Source organism: Gigantopelta aegis, chromosome 10 (assembly GCF_016097555.1).
Source record: "Gigantopelta aegis isolate Gae_Host chromosome 10, Gae_host_genome, whole genome shotgun sequence".
Taxonomy (NCBI): Eukaryota; Metazoa; Mollusca; class Gastropoda; order Neomphalida; family Peltospiridae; genus Gigantopelta; species Gigantopelta aegis.
This window is the reverse complement of record NC_054708.1, coordinates 82579723-82600748: the sequence shown is the minus strand read 5'-3', so window position 1 is coordinate 82600748 and position 21026 is coordinate 82579723. Positions and strand designations below refer to the sequence as shown.

At 37.3% G+C, this 21026-nt stretch overlaps 2 protein-coding genes across 5 annotated transcripts in view; one reads left to right on the top strand and one right to left on the bottom strand.

The window, feature by feature from the left end:
* The window catches only part of LOC121382532 (succinate--CoA ligase [ADP/GDP-forming] subunit alpha, mitochondrial-like), a 37458-nt gene extending 29987 nt beyond the window's left edge, over positions 1–7471 (bottom strand). For both annotated transcript variants that reach the window (XM_041511990.1, XM_041511991.1), the window contains exons 1-2: positions 7360–7471; positions 2743–2852 (exon numbers count right to left, since the gene is read on the bottom strand). In XM_041511990.1, coding sequence (XP_041367924.1) covers positions 2743–2852; positions 7360–7423 — 174 coding nt within the window. In that variant the 5' untranslated portion in view covers positions 7424–7471. The remainder of the gene's footprint in view (positions 1–2742; positions 2853–7359) is intronic.
* Positions 7472–8299: 828 nt separating this feature from the next.
* LOC121382720 (golgin subfamily A member 7-like) overlaps positions 8300–21026 on the top strand; it is a 28745-nt gene continuing 16018 nt past the window's right edge. Inside the window, exons 1-3 of one of the 3 annotated variants that reach the window (XM_041512272.1) lie at positions 8300–8327; positions 14967–15067; positions 17847–17975. In XM_041512272.1, coding sequence (XP_041368206.1) covers positions 17856–17975 — 120 coding nt within the window. In that variant the 5' untranslated portion in view covers positions 8300–8327; positions 14967–15067; positions 17847–17855. Of the gene's footprint in view, positions 8328–14966; positions 15068–17846; positions 17976–21026 lie in introns of those variants that run through there. The other 2 variants (XM_041512271.1, XM_041512273.1) reach the window with 2 other exon arrangements.

Genomic DNA, 21026 nt, shown 5'->3' with positions numbered 1-21026 from the left:
CCAACCAGTGCACCACGACTGGTATATCAAAGGCTGTGGTATGTACTATTCTGTCTATGGGAAAGTGCATATGAAAGATCCCTTGCTATATAAGAAAAATGTAGCAGATTTCCACTGACTACGTGTCACAATTGCCATATGTTTGACGTCCAATAGCCGATGATTAATAAATCAATGTGCTCTAGTGGCGTCGTTAAACAAAACAAACTTAACTCATATCTGATTTTACAATATATATTTCAAATAGAAAATACTGCTGAAATTCATAGTCCAATAGTTCAATAGATTTTGATACAACATGGTGTCAAAATTCATCACAACACAAATTATTAGTGAAAATGATTTTGTATGAGCATTCTGTGGAATGCTAATCCCCTGGGGTTATTCTGCTCTCTGATGTTGACGTCATTCTGTAGGGCATGGACATCATTTCCTGGAAAGTCTGCATCCCCATTGTCACGAGAAATATTGTGAAGGACACATAGGGCAACAATGACAGCTTTACTTGTTTCAATGTGACATCGTAAACGTGAATCCACACCGATGCAGGGGAATCTTCTCTTCAGTAATCCAAACACATGTTCTATGATGTTACGTGTGCGCCGGTGTGATGTGTTATAGCGGCGTTCTGAATCAGTACCTGCTCTGAGAACTGGCGTCAAAAGGTATCTCTCGCATGCGTATCCATTGTCCCACAATAGAATGCCCCTGATCGTTCCATCTTCAAGATACGACTATCATGACTAGATCCCGGCCATCGTGCCACCACATTTGTTATCTTCATGGAAGAATCACACACCATTTGCACATTAGAGAGAATGGTAGTCCTTGCGATTCATGTATGAGGCTGCATTACGAACCTTTACTGGGCAAGCGACTCTAATGTGCGTTCCATCTATACACCCAATAATGCCTGGAAATCCTGCCATGTTGTGAAATTGTCTCTTTATGTGGACTGATTCTTCATCATTTGGCATCTTTATGTACTGCGGTCTCAATGATGCAATTGCTACGCTCACCCGTTTCACTATCCTGCAAACAGATGAAGAACTAATTCCACCGAGGTCGCCTGCCACCCGTTGATAGCAACCAGTTGCATAAAATCTCAAGCATGCAACTCATTAGAAATGGCGTTATTTTTATTTGTATCGTGAGTGATTTGTCCTGCAATGAGATCAAGGACATTGTTAGCGCTTTGGATAATCTGAATCTGCTTGAGAATTCCTTATCATTGTATAGTTCAAAATAGTTGACCCTATTTCTGAAAATACGCCTTCTTCTCAAACACTTCCTCCTTTTGCCAGGTACCACTACTGCATGCAGTGCGTGTATGTCCCGTATGTCTGCATCCACCATTTATATCAACAACAACTGACCTGAACAGAAGGTGTAGACGTGGGTTGAAGTTAGTCTAAAATATCACTTTATTTAGACCAAGTTAACAGTCATTTGGACGTAGACCAAGTTGGTGAAATGAATTCATCATTTTAGACCTGTTTTAGTACTTAAACTTAGTTGGTGAAATCGGCTGAATGTGTCAGAATCAGTCATTAGCCGATTGTGGGCCTGATATTGACAAACTAGAAATGTGGATGATCGTCCCCATTCAGGGTGGCAAAGAGCCACAACTCCGGTTCAGGATCACTTCATTAGGACTTGCACGATGAGGAATAGAGGTCAATTTGCCAATCAAATCGCAAGAGAACTCTGTGTTACAACTGGCGTTACAGTGTCTGGTCAGACTATTCTTAACAGACTGCATAGAAGTAACATCCATGCATATCGACCCTACATTACCAAACTTTTGACTTCGAGACATATTAGTGCCAGTCGTCAATAGTGTACACATCGTAGAAATTGGGCTAACAGGCGTTGGGCTTGGGTAATGTTTTCAGACAAGTCCAGATTCACACTAGACTTCCATGATTGACGACAACATGTCTGGCGACTTCCCAATGAATGCTACACCAATGTTAACGTTCACCCTCATGACCGAAGGTCCGTTATGGTGTGGGGTGACGTCACCATGACTGCCAGAACCCAGCTGCATATTATTTATGGGAGGGTCACTGGGAAGTACTACCACGACAACATCATTGCACCGATCGGTGTGCCCTTCGCACGTCAGGCTTGATGCCATTTTGTTTTTCAGGACAACGCCCATGCTCACTAGAGTTTACTGGTCACTGCATATCTGCAGCAACAGAACCACACGACCATGGCCAGCCCTAAGCCCAGACCTTTCACCCATTGAGCATCCGAGAATGTCAACGTCAGCCAACCAACTTAGCTGAATTAGGCGCCTCTCTTCAAGAGGAAAGGAACAGGATCCCCCAAAATATTATTGAACATTTAATCAGGAGCATGCCACGTCGGATTTGTGCATGCTTGGCGAAATGCGGGGGTTTTACCCGTTACTAGTGCAAATATTAAAACTTAATTGACAAGCACCACCCATGTTGCCTATCTGTGTCTCATCCAGACCTACATCACTATCCTGGCAATATTTTTTATGCCAATCCCTTGTCACATGAGTGCTTGTGTTTTATCATTAATTAGTATTGCAATAAAAATTAATACATCTCCGTTATATTGTGTTATATTTGAATATCCCCTACTTATTTTGAACATTATATGTGGGACAGATGGACAGACAGAAGGACAGAAATGAAGCCTATAGTCCCCTCCGATTGGACCAGAAGAGGACTAATAAATTTGTCAACTACCTGAACAGTGCCGTACCTGTTTACCCGTGAATCCTTGACATATTACTTTGGTGTTTTTGCCAATCATCAAGTTTTTTCTTGTTTTCGTGTAGCAGTGCCGGACCCCACATGCCTGCTTACCAAACACTGAAAATAAACACAAGATAATTAAACACACATAAAAAATTTATAGGGATTTAAGCTGGATGCCAAACATTATTAGCAATTTGAAGAATTGGGTTAGTAAATCTTTAACCGGACATCTAAACCATGCTGGAACAGTCAGAAGTCTTTCCAAATAAGGTGTTTGTAGGATTTTGCTAATTTACAGTGTCATTTGGCAACAGCCACTGTCAGTATTAATTAATTAATTAATTAATTAATTAATGCCTGCAACTGGTTGTGATTCAGTTTGCTCAGAAAACAATGTGACCCATCATCAGTCCAAAATGGTTCGATGTAACACCAACAATGTGTTTCATTGAAGTCACTACATTAGTACATGTACTGATTATGTTAGGAAATCGGATCAGGGCCTGCATAATGTATTTGAAAGTTTGTGTGTTTGGGGAGAGGGACAGAGGCACTGGTTCAGGGGAGACAAAACTAACAGCCAGAAACTATTGAATTTCAGGTGTTCAGCCTTGTGAGCACAAGGAACAGTTGGGGATGGCGCACTGCTCCATCAACACCTTGTTTCGCGACCCCTGCAAGTTGGTTTCTGAGTAACAGGAGTTCTGAATACATGTACAGTATTCATATCACTTTTACAAAACAATTTTTTTTTTTATTAGTAGTATTACTAGTGTCATGAGTATATATAGTTTTCATTTTAGTAAATTATATGTCTATACATTAGAGTGAAGAACCAATTTTACAATTTATTATGTAGTATGCAAAGAATAAACACAGAGATCGGCCCATTGGCTATTTCTCGTTCCAGCCAGTGCAACCACAACTAGTATACATCAAAGGCCATGGTATGTGCTATCCTGTCTGTGGGATGGTGCATATATAAAAGATCCCTTGCTATTCATAGAAAAATGTAGCAGGTTTCCTATCTAAGACTATATGTCAGAATAACCAAATGTTTGACATCCAATAACCAATAATTAGTAAATCAATTTGCTCTAGCGGTGTCATTAAAGTCGATGACAGTCACTCTTTGCGCCCTCGTTTTGGCTTCATACACAATAAATATAACATATCTTACCATAATTTCACTTTAAATTCATATTTTGTAAAAGGTACAATTTTTCAATATCAAGATTTTCTTCAAACAAATTCAGGTGCATTAGTAATGTTCAAATAAAAACATTTTAATAGCAATTTTGCATTGGAATATTTTTAGTGTTCATAAAATGGAAATGTCACGTATTCAGTTTATAGTTATAGTAAGGAGATGCAAAGTGACGTCACTGGGATGCCGGCGTCATTCAAATTCAAACTTAGCTATATTATTACAATGCTTTGCCACATTAAAATAAAAACTGGTCTACTAAACTTGACCCGTCAAAATTCTATAACTTGCAGACAACGCTGTTTACGGGTTGTTAGGTTTTTATTTTTCATAATTCTGGACAAAATATAGTGCACATAAGTCAATACTTTCCTATAGGGTATGTAACAATATTCGGATGTAAAAAGAACAACACTTTCTGCGTCCTTTTGGACAAGACAAAATATTATGTTTAAGTTTTAAAAGAGGAAAGAAATAAAAAGTACCCTTTGTCAAATATATCATATTAAAAAACAAAATACAGTTGAATGTGTTTTATTTATGTGTACGAAGCAAAAACATGGGTCCGAAAAGTGACCGTCTTTGAATGATTGATCTTAATGGGACACACCCTAGTTACGGCTAGTTGTTAACCATTGCGGTGTTGTTTTTCGCTATTAAACCCATTTTTTCACAAATACAATTGCACTTTACTTACCGTGTATTATTTAGAATATACATTTTCATTCACCTGAAGTGTTTTTTGGTAATCCTGGTGTTTGTAATACCACAAAATGCATTTTTCGTATTTCTGAAAAACGGACGCACGTTTGAGAAAAAAACGTTGAGCAGACAAGGTCTAATCTATTTTTAGACGGAATATTTCCATTTCAATGTCACAGACGTTGGTATACCATGTGACCGTTATCATTTTGGTTCGGTTTGCGCAATCAACATCCGATTTGTTGTTGTTCATTTGTGAGATTTTTCTTCACAGTTCGTGAACATTTTCAGTAACAATAAAGTTCAGACAAGTAAGTATCTCAATACAAAATGTTACAAACCCTTAAAACCAATAATTTTGCTAAGTCCTACGATATCTGGAGAGGGGATACAACCAGGACATAACAGTTGGAACATGTCCAGGAGAGGTGAAAAGAACACACCCCAAGTCTGTGAAATTTGTCGTGACGTAGGCATTGTTGTGCTTCGAGCGACATCTACCTGTGACATCAGAATACAAACTTTCAAAATTATTTCAAGCAATTGGGACATGGGGATTCCCATGGTATTTATTGATATAAAACCTGCTTTTTTACTCCATTTGATAAAAACGTGATCTAAGTGTGTTACAGGTTTGTAGATTAACCAAATTATAATTTATTTTCGCTGGATGGAACAAGGGTGTGCGGCTTTAATTAGCATGAACCAACAAGAACGATAACTCATGACGGCATGAATTGCGTCTGCACAAAAACTGGGTCCAGATTTGTCTCATTTAATGGGTACAAACTCCGTCTGAAAGCTCTTTTCTGATAGGTTCTGACACGGGAAACATAGCCAATGAGAAAAGTTAATACATTAATCGGCTAGAACATTCTATTTTCACTTAATTATGCACGCATTTGCCTAAAAATAATTCAGTGTGAAAAGTTTACTTCAGGTAAAAATGTAGTTAGGAGAGGTGTTCTACATCGTGGTTTGGTAATATGAAAAACCATCCATACCTTTATTAGTGTAAATCAGAAAAAATACAGAAAATGGGCGTAAAATTGTTGATTTTGGAAGTTTAACAACCCAATGTGACTATTTCCGAGTGCTCACGGAAATTTCCGATCGAAATCCAAGATGGCGGCGCCCATCTCCGATCAGTATTTACAAATTTTTAAACATGTATTCCTTGACAATGCAATCAATTCTACATGGATTATTACAAGTAATTTGGGGACATATATCATATAATCAATACTTTGTATTATTGAGTAGATATTGTTGCAAATGTTGAAACATTTATTTTGTAACTTCCTCCTCAAACCACTTCACACCCTTTTCATACTATTTAAATAAAAATATTATTGAGACGTTATAATCAAGGAACAAACATCATGTCAACTTCCCCAACCCATTCAGAATATTGTAATGCAAGTTTCCATGTCCATGTTGACAATGATACATCCACCCCGGCTCTACTCCATCGGCACCCGGACACGTCCAACAAACTTTACAAAGATTATTCCAAATCATAGTCCTACCAAGTCAGTTCAGTATTTTGTTTGGTGATTCCTGATGGTGTATTTTGTGAGATCTCTGACTGACGCCCTCTCTGTCTCTGAAGGAAATATTTGATAGATGTTGATTGGTCTATCTATTTATTACTGGCTTCAGAGGTCCCACAAAAGACACCACGTCAGCAGCAAAAGTATTTCATGAAAACAAAAAACCAAAAATAATTTTCAGACATTGGTGGGTGAATATGAACATGACTATTCTCATTACTGACCCTAGTTGTGGACACGTTACTGTGCCAAAACTCCCGTAATATCCATAGCAGACACAGTACAGGAGTTTTTGCGGAGTTACGTGCCCACAACTATACATACCAGTTCATTTTTCACATGCATTCTATAATCATAATGCACTAACATCAACATGGAGGAACCAAAGATATAGACGTAAGTACTCTGTTTCGCTGAAAATGGTGACTTTTTGCTTGCATATATCGTTGTAAAACGATACTTAAAACCATTTTAATTCTGCTTTATATTATTTGTTTCCATTTTCAATCAGATTAGAGGTCATATTACATGTGAAAAACAAAATAATCACCAGTTATTTGGATGATTGCCCTGTTGCATTCATTATATTCATTATACAGGTTTTTGGACAGAAAATGAAAAAAAAAAATACTTAAAGGTCCGTCAACCGGCCGTATACAAAAATTAGTTAAAAATTAATTTTTCACTCTTTATCTTTAAAACAAAAAGCCTTCATCTTCTAAAACCCATACTATTATGTATGCAAACAATGAGTTTCCTATTTGAATTTTTAAAAAATCATTGGTTCATGCTACTTTAATACTTAAACAAAACAAACTTTAATTTTTCAATAATTGCAAAACCCAGTTATTTTTGAATAAAATAACACTTAGTTATTGGAATTTATTCGCCAAATGAAAATATAATTCACCAAATTCGCAACTGGCGAACTTGTTGAATGCCAGAGCGATCCCTGGTTACATGACTGGCCGAGCCGGCAGTGTGAGTGTGGGGAGAAACGCCGCGTCCTGGAACAGCTAATCGGATAAGGGTTCACTCATGACATGCAACATCAATGCAACAACAATAACTCTTTGAAATTCTTCAAGATTTTATCTTGAGATCTCTAATAAAAGAATAACTTTTTTAATACTAGACATAAAGCTGCAATGAAAACTACCTGACAACCTTCCAAAAACCTTGCAAACCGTGGCCATTTTGTAAACTGACGAGGTCAAGGTCATGGGGAACGTTTCTTTTGTTGTAGTTTCCTTCGTTCATTAAGTTAACCGTAGCAGCGTCCGCGTGGTTAGTTACTGTACAGCAAAACGGAAAATGTCGACTATACAATAATAAGATATCTATGTTGAAGTCAGCGCTATATCGTTATATCTAGTTTAGCTGTGTAATAATTTAACATCACGGGTAGAACGCAACTGGTTGAAATAAACATTGACATACTAGTATTTTAAAACGACCAGGTACACTTACATGTCCCTCATCCTACGTCTTACCTACTTACTTATGATTTATCTTATATATATCCAATTAAGGTTCAAGAACGCTGTCCTGGGGTCAAATCATATGTCCTAATATTATACTTTGTTTTGTCAAGGGTGGGGGGGGGGGGAATGTGTCCGTCTCATCCTCTTTTAAAATTTATTATTAAAACTAATTTCGGTTTGGTTTGACGTAAGAAGAAAAGTGAAGTGTGCTGAGGATAAAAAAAAAAAAAAAAAAAAAAAAACCCCACACTATTTTTGTGACCAATTATTAAAACAATCAGCTCAGAAATAAATAGCTTGTAGTAAATTTCATAGCATGAAAAAGGCGTTCCCTGTGGGACGGCACTTGCACCCCTAACTGGTAATGGATCCATAAAGTATATTAACAAACATAGGGTATTGCATGTTTTGAACATTCTTTATGCTGAATAACCATGAATCTTTTTTAAACAAAGACAAATGGAGACACTATTTTAACTCATTGATATGAACATAATCAATGAATGACAAATGCATGCGTAACATTTTCATACACTGACCCACACGCTCTCTACGGTTTATAGTCTATAACAATTTTAGCGAATCGCTGTTCGCGTTACATTCAAGGTTTGGGAGAAAGAAACATAATATGGCTGCGGATGAGGTAAAATATATTTGACATGTTAATTTTCTCTTTCGTTTAACTAGATCGTTTTACTTCCCGAAATTTTAATTACGTTACTTCCTATGCTCTAGTTTATTTTTTGTTGATGGTAATTTCGAAATATCTTTGTTATCAATTATGAATATTTTATGATTTTGTTGCATGTCATGATGATGATTTTGACATTTCATGAATCATTTGTCAAATGATTTGGTGGGTTCCCATTTATGATTTTACTTTTTGTAACACTAACAGGGCTCAAACTTAACGACTGTGATATGAATTGCTGTATGTCTTTGACTTTATTGGTGTATTATTATTGTGGGTTTTTTTTGCTGCTGGATAAAAATAATTAGTTGAAAGAATAATTTTTGTTTTTTATTATTTTAAACTACTGGAATAATTTGTGACCAAAAACACGTTGAGGGTGTACACATTTATAACTAATATTAACTAGGTAAAACCTAAAAGTGAGCACAAGTAAGACAAATTAAATACGCTGGATAAATACGTGTGTGTGGGGGGGTGGGCTGGTGTGTGTGCCTACAGACGTTCAGTTCCTGGTGTATGGGTGATTAGTTAGTACCACCCGATGGCACGAGTTACACGCGTATGCTGTATATCAATTATGTCACATTTCTCGGAGGCTTCCACATATTTTCACTTACTGTTTTATATAAATACATAAAATAAATTTCATATTTGAATTTGTAATAAATATATTTATTTACTAATTGATATTGTGTTACAAAATAACTCCGATTTTGCTATTTTTAAAGTTTACTAGATAATCTGGTGAATATATACTGAACCGCAAAAGAAACGCGAGATGTTTAAATGTCATTTCTATATGGTAAATTATAACAATTTATTTCGGGGATGTAACTGTCAATATTACAAGACATGCTGGTTTATGACTGAGACCCAGATTGCAGGTACCCTTTCAACTTTCCATGAAACGACACGCCAAAACGCACCTGTCTCGAAGGCCGTGGGTGGCAGTCGCAAACAATTGTCATGAAAACCGAAATGCACGTGCATCTCGTGGAGGTTATGGGTATAAAAACCAACTTGAACCGCGTTCCTGGCATTCGTAAATTGCACGCATCAGGTATGACCCGATTGTCAGCAGTGCAGAGAGAACAAGCTATCGGCCGATTGCAAGCCGGGCAGCGTGCCCTGGTTGTTGCTAACGCTTACAATGTCCATGTCAGCACCATCCATCGTCTACAGCAGCGGTACATCAACACCAACAGCACTGCAGACAGTCACCGCAGCGGGCGCCCCAGGGTGACCACGCCCAGACAGGACCGCTACATCAACCGGCAACACCTCAGAACGGCCAGCATGACAGCTCGCGCGACCATTGGCACTGGACAGCGACCCATCAGTGACGACACGGTACGACGTCGACTGGCCGCCAACAACCTGTTTTGCCGACGTCCCGCTCGAGGACCTGTCCTCACCGCCCGCCACCGTCAGACACGACTACAGTTGGCTACACAGCACCAACATTGGCGGCATCAACAATGGAGGTTGATAGTCTTCTCTGACGAGAGCCGGTACTGCGTTTCCAACTCGGATGGCAGAGTGAGGGTGTGGCGTAGGAGGGGTGAACGCTACAGAGACGCATGTGTCCTGGAGAGAGACCCGTGGGGTGGCCAAAGCATCATGGTTTGGGGTGCTATAGGCCTGAATCAGAGAATTGGGCCCCATTTGTTCCAAAATGTTGGTGCAGGCAGAGGGAATGGCATCACAGCGCAGCGCTACGTTGACCAGATTCTAACACCTCACATAGTGCCCTTCTTCACGCGTCACCATAACCACGTGTTCCAGCAGGATAATGCTCGCCCCCACATGGCCAGGATCACCATGGACTTCCTGCGTCAGCACAACATCAGAACCATGCCGTGGCCGGCTCTCAGCCCTGATTTGAACCCGATTGAACACCTGTGGGATGAAATCCAGAGACGGCTTAACCAGGTGGTCCCACGGCCGACAACTCGTGTGCAACTGGAGGCAACTTTCCTGAGGGTGTGGGCACAGGTGCCAATGGCTTTTGTGAACCGCCTCGTGCACTCCATGTACCGACGGTGTATGGCCGTTTTGAACACCCAGGGAGGACATACACGGTATTGAACATGTCACGCCCTACAATCTCGATGTGCTGGATCCCCCCACTACCTGAACACAGGCAAACGACCCAGAGACTGGTCAAAGTGCATCCAATAAATTGACTTTATCAGATTTTTCAAAATTTATCTTTGATATTAATAAATTGAAACATATTTTCTCAGCCACACATGTGTCGCATTTCTTTTGCGGTTCAGTATATTTGCTCACCCAGAGCTAGTTCTGCTTACCTTTGTTGTCAACGAATGTAAAATTCCCACCAGGAAGTGAACATTTGTATTTTTTTAACACCATCAAAATCTGTCCCATGTGAACGTCACAAACACGGATTATATGGAAGACCACATCCGTCAAAAAATGAATGGAACAACAACACAACAGATTGTCAACGAAGCAAATGTAAATATATACAAGTTTGTGGTGAACATTGGTTGTCGACCAGCACCACTCTGTTCGAGATTAGAAAGTTCCCCATGCTTTTTGTTCTTTGGAGTTTGTTTTAAAAATTTTATTTTTTTATTTAGATGCTTTGTAAACAGTCATGCCACCATTAAAGGTGCAGACCCTAGTTTTAGCCTGTGAAAATGGACCGTAAGTTTAGTTTCAAAATCATCACACCTGCAAAACATTTGAATCTGGTTATAACAGAGAAAAACTGAAGTTTGTGATGTTTAAAGGAAACATGACACGAGACCATATTATAGCTCATTTTAAAAGAAAAATGATATAAAAATAATATACAAATAACTTTATAACAATAAAATACGTGTAGTTAACTTAAAATTAAGAAATTACGCTAATCAGTATCAAAGTACGATTTATGCATATTTCTTCGTGAGCGTTCGGAAAAAAAGGGAAGTGACGTCAGAGCCGCTGTACTCTTCCATTGTTGTTAACTGTTTATATATGGAGTAAGGGGCTTACGATCTTTTCAGTCCAACAGTGCCGTACTGCGCGGCCTTTGGGTGTAAAAATAAACAGTTTAAACGATCGGGATTGTCTTTTTATGGTTTTCCAAAGGATTGTATCCGAAGAAAGACGCGTGTATTTTATCGCAAAAGAAAAGATTGGACACCAACACCGCATAGTACTTTGGTGTCAGCCTAATTACAGCCCGGAGCCCGAACGTTACCCGGAGACAAAAACAGTACTCGGTTGCGAATGCCGAGGTGTACATTGTACATATTTGGCACAAAGATACACCTCAGCATGATGTATTTATATATGTTAAAACAAAAATGTAGAATTTTTTATTTATTTATTTTTTTGGAAAAAAAAAGATTTTTCATGTTAGGGCTGTAGGCCTACATAACAAAATCTGTATTCACTGTCCGAAGAAGGAAACGTCAATAAGTAATTAAATATGGCATATACAAACATGGGATTTGGCATGAGGATACATCTCAGTACGGTGTATTTAAATATGTTTTTAAAAAACGTGTAGAAAACAATAATAATTTTAAATAATGTTTTTAATCTTCGGGCGGAATACGTCACAAAAACGTTCCTCATCGCCCGAAGCAACACGAAGTTCAATACAAAAAACCCCACTACTGTCGGTGTCGAAATAACTATTATGTTTCATCCACGGGCTGACTTGAGAATCGGAGTGTTGTTTTAGTTAATTGGTCCTTTCTTTCCGTGGCCTGCACATGTGATTCCTGATTGGCAGGTGTATATTGCAGGGTATCGACCAGGTAAGTGATTACCACGGTCTAGACATACGTACAAAATACGTGCCAGTTTTTTTAAGATCACAGGGTATTGTGGCGTAACCTGTCGCGACTATAGTACAATGTTAATAGACATTATCAGCCGCCCTGCTTCATTACTGTAAATAATGCTGTAAAACCCTTGATTAAGTAGACTTTCCCATCTAAAATTACAAAACTGACCAATTACGTAGTACCAAAGAAAAGAAAATTATCACTTGGGTATCGTGAGTGGTAGTTTTTACTCTAACGCACCCTACCAATAGGCCTAATAATATGCTACTTTTTTATGAGAGAAAAATACTATAACCCCATTTCGTTCTATTGATGCAAATAGAAATATATTTAGTTTAAAAGTTGATTATACTCTCAAGTCATTTATGTTGTTTTACAAGCCAGGTTAATGAAAGTGAAGCGCCTTGTCGTAAATTATAGCGTTTGTTTACACTGTGCATACAGATTTCATTATATACAGCCCGAACATAAAAAATGCGACATTTTCTTTTAAAAAACACCCAAAAATGTTTGTCCTACATTTATATTTTTTACATATTTAAATACATCATATCGAGGTGTATCTTTATGCTAAATATGAACAGTATACACCTCGGCATTAGCATCCGAGTTTTGGTTTTGTCTCCGGGTTGCTTTCGGGCTCCGGGCTGTAAATTGGTCGACCGGTCTGGTCTGGCACCAATTTTTCTTCAGTATCACTGTTGTAAGTAAATGTGTGTCTTTCTTCATTTACTAACAGCTCATATTGATACGGCAAAACGTTTTGCGAACGAACACTCATTGTTTTGGTAAGCTGTGCAAGTCTTAGATTCTTTATGAGTGGTACGGACTAATGCTTTTAAGTGTAAGGCTTCAGATCAAGCGACGCGTCTCTGACGTCACGGACCTCGTGATTGCCCTGCTCATTAAAGATCGGCAATTTCCGCTAAGAGCTCGTATCTGGGGTTCTTTTATGGAGATATTTTAAGTAATTAATTTTTTATAAAAAATTTTTTTAGGTGATTCAATTTATAATTAATTGTACATGGTTGGTGCCAAATATGGTTTACGTGACATGTTTCCTTTAAGCCTGAAATTATTGTCTAAAAATAGACTTAGATCCTGTTTGAATAACCATTACTTCTCAGACGAACGTGCATTTTTTTAATTATGAAAAATGCATTTTGGGTTATTACAACAACCTGGATGACCAGAACCACTTCAGAAAAAAATAAATAAATAAATGTTTTATTTAACAACGCACTCAACACATTTTATTTACGGTTATATGGCGTCAGACAACTGGTTAAGGACCACATAGATTTTGAGAGGAAACCCGCTGTCGACACTACATGGGCTACTCTTTCCGATTTACAGCAAGGGATCTTTTATTTGCCCTTCCCACAGGCAGGATAGCACAAACCATGGCCTTTGTTGAACCAGTTATGGATCACTGGTCGGTGCAAGTGGTTTACACATACCCATTGAGCCTTGCGGAGCACTCACTCAGGGTTTGGAGTCAGTATCTGAATTAAAAATCCCATGCCTCGACTGGGATCCGAACCCAGTACCTACCAGCCTGTAGACCGATGGCCTAACCACGACACCACCGAGGCAGGTGTAACGTACAAGAAGCACCTCAATTCTTTGTGCATTCTGTAGTGCTTTATCCAGGAGTTTTCACCCGAGTCCCATGGCTGATTGCAATGGGAAAATTAGTGCGATTTTAGTCATAATTGAGGATTTTGGGGGCCACTGAATTTATGCTTATGTTATATTCAAAACATATAATTAATTATATTAGTTTTGTTTTAATACATTGTTCTTAATTAAATAAATAATAAAACAAAATCTGTGTGATTCTTAACCGTATGTCTGATGCCATATAACCGTAAATAAAATGTGTTGAGTGCATCATTAAATAAAACATTTTTGGGTTTTTTCTTGTACGTTACAGTTGCTTGCTATAAATATGATACAATATATATGAATGTATACTAGTATGGTGAAATTATTTTAACTTGAAATGAAGATATTTGATGTGTTTTATTATTATTATTTTTTAAAAACTCTTTGATCATTCATAAACATAAGTTAATCACATGACACATTCATTTGACAACATAATTATGTAGATTTGTAAAGCTTTGTGCATATCCGTAATTCGTGTGGGAGAATGTCGCATTATTTGAAGCAAAAATTAAAATTATTAAAAAAAGGTAAAAAATGAATTTGCTGAAATTTAATGGGAAACAGAATTTGCCAAAATCTGAAATGGAAAATGATTCCCTCTACCATGTGGACATGTAGATAGCAACAAGCTTTCAGAATTGCCATAGGCAACAAGTTCTTGAGTTTGAGCCCTGTTGGTGCATTTTATTTGGTTAGCACTACAGCAAATGTTAGTTTCAAATGAAATAGACTTACAGTAGTCAGGCTTTCTGCCAGAAGATAATCTGAGGGAACATAATGAAATCAAGAGAGTTCTTAAGTGTGTCTACTAACTTAATGTAGTTATGGACTTGAAATCTTTTGAAATTGGACACTTCATTTCATGTACTCTGACAAATTTAAACAGCAGTTCTTTTAATATAATCGTGTAAGAAAATATTTTAAAATGTATCCATTCATTTCCAAGACTTTAAGGTGCATAGTTTTACCCTCCGTACCCTCTGGCAGAAACCCTGTTAGTACTAATTTAATGCATGTATTTAATTTTTAGTATATTTTGTTGATTTTGAAACATTCCTAAGACCATTTGTGTCATTTATTTTTTTCTGTTTTTCTTTTTAATAACCAGGAAATAAACAGTGCATGAATTTGAAGTTAAATTTAAAGTGCCTTGGAGTGATTTCTACTTTCTAGACGGTTTGTCCACTGTGACTGTACATTTTATCAACGGTAAATGTAGTCACATTTTATGAAACCAAAATGTTGTAGGTCCCAGACGTTTTGCCTCCGTGCCAGTTTGAACTCAGTTCAACCAATTCACCCTGATTGTCAGTTCGCTTCCATCAGTTTATCCTCAAGCATTTGTCAGTTGAACATCTCAACACTATTATCCTTTTCCAACTTTGAAATCCTATTGTTTGTGGTTTTGTCTTTATAACTTACAAGGTACACGTAAATGTGTGAATTTGCAATATTATTTGTTTTAATTATCAGATACTACACTTTGTTATTTTGTTACTTTGTGTTTTTGTTAGTCAATAAAGAAAACTTCAAACAAATGTGGCAAATTGATATTGAATGGGGACCAACTGGAAATTGGTTGGGGGCGAATTGATATTTTAGTTTGGGGGCAAACTGATTAGGGGTGAAACGTCTGGCTTTCAAGTGTATAATTAAAATAGTAGGCCTATTTATGTCATTTATTGACATTTGTGACTTCTTATTAAATATGCACATCAGGGGTGGGGAAAATACTCTGGGACCAATTTTCAGTCATTGAGACCAAAACATTTTTTCTTCTAGCTTAAACAGTTTCACTTTTTTTTTTTTATTACAGTGTGAAACAAGTATGTAACTGTTCTTATTTTTGGAACAGTTTAAATGTCTTGTCTAGACAAATTAACTGGTGTGATTTAGTATATAAACGTGTTATCTGCCTGACTCAGAGTTATTGTTTTTGACCATCGTCCACCATTAGTGGAAAGGTGAATGTACTATTTGTCCAAATTTTCTAATTACTAGCAATTACCTACACACATTTTTGAGATTGCTGCACAATTCAAATTTGTTAAATAGTAGTTGCTCGTCAATTTGTAACTGATCACCAACTGTCACAAATTAAGATTTAAAAAATAAAATGTTCCCTGATTGTGCCTGCTCATGAAAGCATTATGAAAATAGCGTAATTTAAGTTTACAATAGTCAACATGCCAGATCTTCAATTATCAGACGTCTCTTTGATTTCAAAGTTGACTTGCCTTACACAAGTGGTGTAATCCCTATCAAAGATCATGATTAGTACTGCAATAGATCTCACCATGAAAAGAAATTGAGATAGGTGATTAATTGCTTACCCTCACTTAGATCATGGGCAGCAATGTAAGATATTACCATATAGTTAAAGAGAGCATTGATGTCGTCTTTATACTTATTTTCATGTTTATATCCAATTAAGGTTCAAGCATGCTGTCCTGGGCTCACACCTCAGCCTTCCTGGATTGCCTGTCCAGGACAGTGAGTTAGTTGTTAGAGAGAAACAGGTGTAGTGGTCTTGCACATACTCATTGACTTGTTAAACTTGCTCTCGGTGGGAGCCAATACAGGGGTACGAACCCAGTATCTACCAGCCTTAATTCTGGTGCTGTAACCACTACACCACCGAGGCCAGATCACTGATATTTTAAAATCCTTTTATAGGACTTGTTTTACATTCACATCCTAATTGAATTTGTCAATCACTCCTCATCAAAACACGTTTATCAAAATAAGAAAAGGTTGACATTTATTATTACTAAGCAATGCCAATAAGTCTTTATTCTTTACAATTGAATACTAATTTGCATGCCAGTTTATATACAATACAAGGAAAAACAGATTTTGTTTTGTTTTGCTTTTTAGTTTGTTTGTTTTGGGTTGGTTTTTTTTTACACTGGGCGATTTAGTCATATGGGATTGTTGGTAGATTTATCCCCCCCGCCATCCCTGTTGCACACATAATTTGCTTTAAATTATTTGTTATTATAAATATTAGTATTGACAGTAGTTTAGGAAAACCTACCATTTGACCTAGTATTAGTAATACTATCGGTGTTCTTGCTGGTCCATTTTAGGGATGTACCTGTGTACAGAATCAGTGTTCATTTCTACCTTGCCTGCTTTTTAAAATGCACACTCTTGTTTTCTTTTTTCACTCTGATTATATGATTATGAAGACCTTGACCTACAGGTCTACAAACTAGATTCTTGTTGTGCGCCTCTCAAAGACAATCAAATCTGAAGATAAGACACCCCCCATTAGATTATGAATCCACGTGCCAATAAGTTTCCATTGAGTTTGTTGTTTCATTTTAACAAAACACAACCCTGTAGGTTTCAAAACTTGAAGCATGTCACGTACGGTCATCTGTTAGCAATTTGCAACTAGGCATAACATTATACATATAGTTAACAAAATGTGTGTTTTACTATAAGACATACAACTTGACTGCTGAAGAAGATTTGTTATGACAGAACTGTTTTATATTGTCAATGCTAAAACCTGATTGAAATGTAATAAAAACAACAGAAATTTACCAGTTATCTTTTTGTTAAAGTATCAAACCGAGAAGCCTGCTTTCCATTATGTTAAAATCTAGATGTATTACTCCCATTAAGTGGTGGTTTTTTTGGAGCTGGGGAGAGTAGTAAATCCCTTAATTTTTACCCAGCAAGAACACTGAGTATTAATGTCTTACAACGCTACGGTGAACAAGTACAACGTGAAATACATAATTATAAATGTTTTATTATATAGCCAAGTATAAAATGTGAAATCACATATAAAATAATCTTGATCCATAAAACCAGTACATACATGTGTATGTTTGTCACTGTGTGTGTTGTTTTGTCATAATAGTAGTATAAGCAAAATATGGAATGAACAAAGTTAAACATGTGTAATTTGTGTTGTAACACTCGACATGTGTACACGTATATCTGGACCACGTGTAAATGTGATGCTGTTTTGCAGGGCCATAAGATGGACAGTGGGAGTAGGACTCCACCGAATCACTGTACCAAAGTGTTTCTACACCGAGACTACATTGATGGGACAGGCATTAAATTTCAAAACAAGTTCCCCTCAGAACTTGAAGGAAAGGTATGTTGTTTAGGTTTCCCCTCATTGTTTACTTAACAATTGACCACGATTATATTTTGGTTCGAAAAATACAATATGCCCACTGTTTGACTCCTGTATGAAAATTCCAGCCAGTGCACCACAATTGGTATATCAAAAGCTGTGGTATTTGCTATCCTTTCTGTGGGATGGTGTATATAAAAAGATCTCATGATACTAATTGAAAAATGTAGCATGTTTTCTCTCTGACTATAGACTGCTTCTCAATAAAGAGGTGCATATAAGGATCATGAAACGACCAAAAATAAAACTTTTGAAATCAATGAATATTATATTCCATATAATAGTTATATATGTCAGCTGTATAATGGTATAATGGTTTCAAGTTAACTTTCATGGTTTTGTCTCACTGCATGGAATTGTAGCAGCTCTTGATACTCAATTTTGCAGTACAGAAATGTACGTTATACATTACCCCCTTCCAATAAAATTGTACTAAAATATCACTAAGATACATATCGGAAAACCGGCCTCGGTGGCGTCGTGGCAGGCCATCGGTCTACAGGCTGGTAGGTACTGGGTTCGGATCCCAGTCGAGGCATGGGTTTTTTAATCCAGATACCGACTCCAAACCCTGAGTGAGTGCTCCCCAAGGCTCAATGGGTAGGTGTAAACCACTTGCACCGACCAGTGATCCATAACTGGTTCAACAAAGGCCATGGTTTGTGCTATCCTGCCTGTGGGAAGCGCAAATAAAAGATCCCTTGCTGCCTGTCGTAAAAGAGTAGCCTATGTGGCGACAGCGGGTTTCCTCTAAAAATCTGTGTGATCCGTAACCATATGTCTGACGCCATATAACCGTAAATAAAATGTGTTGAGTGCGTCGTTAAATAAAACATTTCTTTCTTTCTTTCATATCAGAAAAACACTATCAGCATGATAGAAATATATATTGAATAGACCTATCAGGAATTAAACAAACACATCAAACTGATATCAAAATTTATTTATTTGTATTGGCACCAACACAGTCACAGTAAACCACTGCCAAATAGGATTTTAACTTCAAACTGATCTGCTACAAGTTCACTCACTAAGTAGCATCTTGAAATGAAATAATAAATGCACATATTTTGTGATTTCAAAGACAAGCAAGAAAGAAAGCTCAATACCTAAACATGTTTGCTGATCGCCGCAGTAAACAATTGCTATCCTTTTCATAATAGTAAATTGTAACATACGTTTCACGAACAAGCTAAAATCTAAGAAATACTATTTTAAGTGAAAAACACCAAGGAAACGAAGAATTATAGTTATCTTATTTTCTGATAACCTAAAACTTTAATAATGAGTGTCTATCTTCGACATAATAATTCCTTTACACAGTGTAACGTACATTTTACATCTGCAAATATTTGTATTCGGCCACTAATTAAACTAATGAAAATAGTAGAAAAAACATCTTTCAAGGTTTCAGATTATGCTGATAGATAAACTGAACAATAATTTTGGGTCACATCCAAACATTAATGGCATACTTTCTTAATGATTGGTAACGTAAGTTTCTTGACAAAGTTCAATTTTGTCAGCCTCTTTCTGTGGAATTTTGAACATTCGCTTTGATTTTCCCCACGGTACTGGATCATGAATGATACACAAAACAGACTCCAGGCTAATCCAAATGACATCTGGACGTAGGGGCCATTGAAACATCTGCCTACTTTGTTTCATAAATGAAACTTCCACTGGCAAGTTACTCGCATCCTTCTCAACTTGCAGTATTTTGCTTATGTACCATTTATTTCCATACATAGCAGCTATGAATAGATCCCGCCTCAAGTCTTGTATATCAATATATCTTTTCTGTGATTCCTCTAAGACCAGATTCGTCTGGTGTTGGCTCTTGTAGAACTTCGACATTCTCTTCTTGTGAAAAAGAGATCGTTGCATTTGTTGTCAGTTCACAAAGACATTCTTGTCGCCAGTCATTGCAATCTGAACCAGAGATGCAAATGTCACAAAAGCAGGTGACGTTGCGTACCAATACCTTTGAATCCCCTTTGCCAATGACTGCGTGGATATGCATGGTACTCTTTACAGGTCTTATTTTCAGCAATTTAATTTGATCTGAAATTTTGTTACATTCTTCTGAAGAAACAAAGATAAATTTTACAGACGCCATGTTTGAATTGTTGGCCCAGAGAAAAAAGTCATTTGCATCCTGTATGGTGGCTTTTCCATGTCCAACAGCTTCACCAGCTAACCGTTTAACTGAACCACCCAGACCGTCACAAAGCCCCTTTTCATGCCCCGCTTCGAAATAATTCCAGCGGGTATGGATACCAAATAGGCTGTGGTGGTTAGCTACAAAATTGAAAATAAACCTGTTTCGGTACTGACTTGTAGGACTATCAGTCCAGTAGTGCAGTACTTTGACATCTGGGTCGATTTCCTTTACATATGGGATGATCTTCTCTATAATTGCTATAACAGTCGATGAGACATGACTCAGAACATCTGTAATGGCGACAAAACTCTTATGTTCCAAAGACCCATCATTTCCACGATAATAGCAGACAACTGGATGAATTGTAACGCCTGTCTTATTAAAATACGCACTTTGGATCTCTTCCATGGTGTTGCAACTGTAATTTTCCGCAAAATCCATTTGTAGTATGATGTGGTGCTGAGGGAGATTTTCTTTTAATGTTCGGATTGCTTCATACTGTATCTTTACTTTTGTGATGTGGTCTCTAAATTCCACTGTCTTTTTCTTCAAAATATCCAAGAATGTTTCTTTTGGTACAACAGTTTGGACAATTCGCATTACAGATTTCCTTTTGTTTTTCTCTTCGATTTCTACCCTCTTCCATTGGCTGTAGGTAACATTTTCCGGAAGCTCATATTCATCACAATCATGGTTTTCTTTTACAAATGTTTCTGGATTAATAGGTACATTGACACCTTCCTTGTGAATAGCTTTGATTTTCAGGGCCATGTTTTGATGTTGAGTGCATAAGCACGTACTCCTAGTGATGAAAGAAGTAAGAAGGACATGTTTAGGTCTAGCTC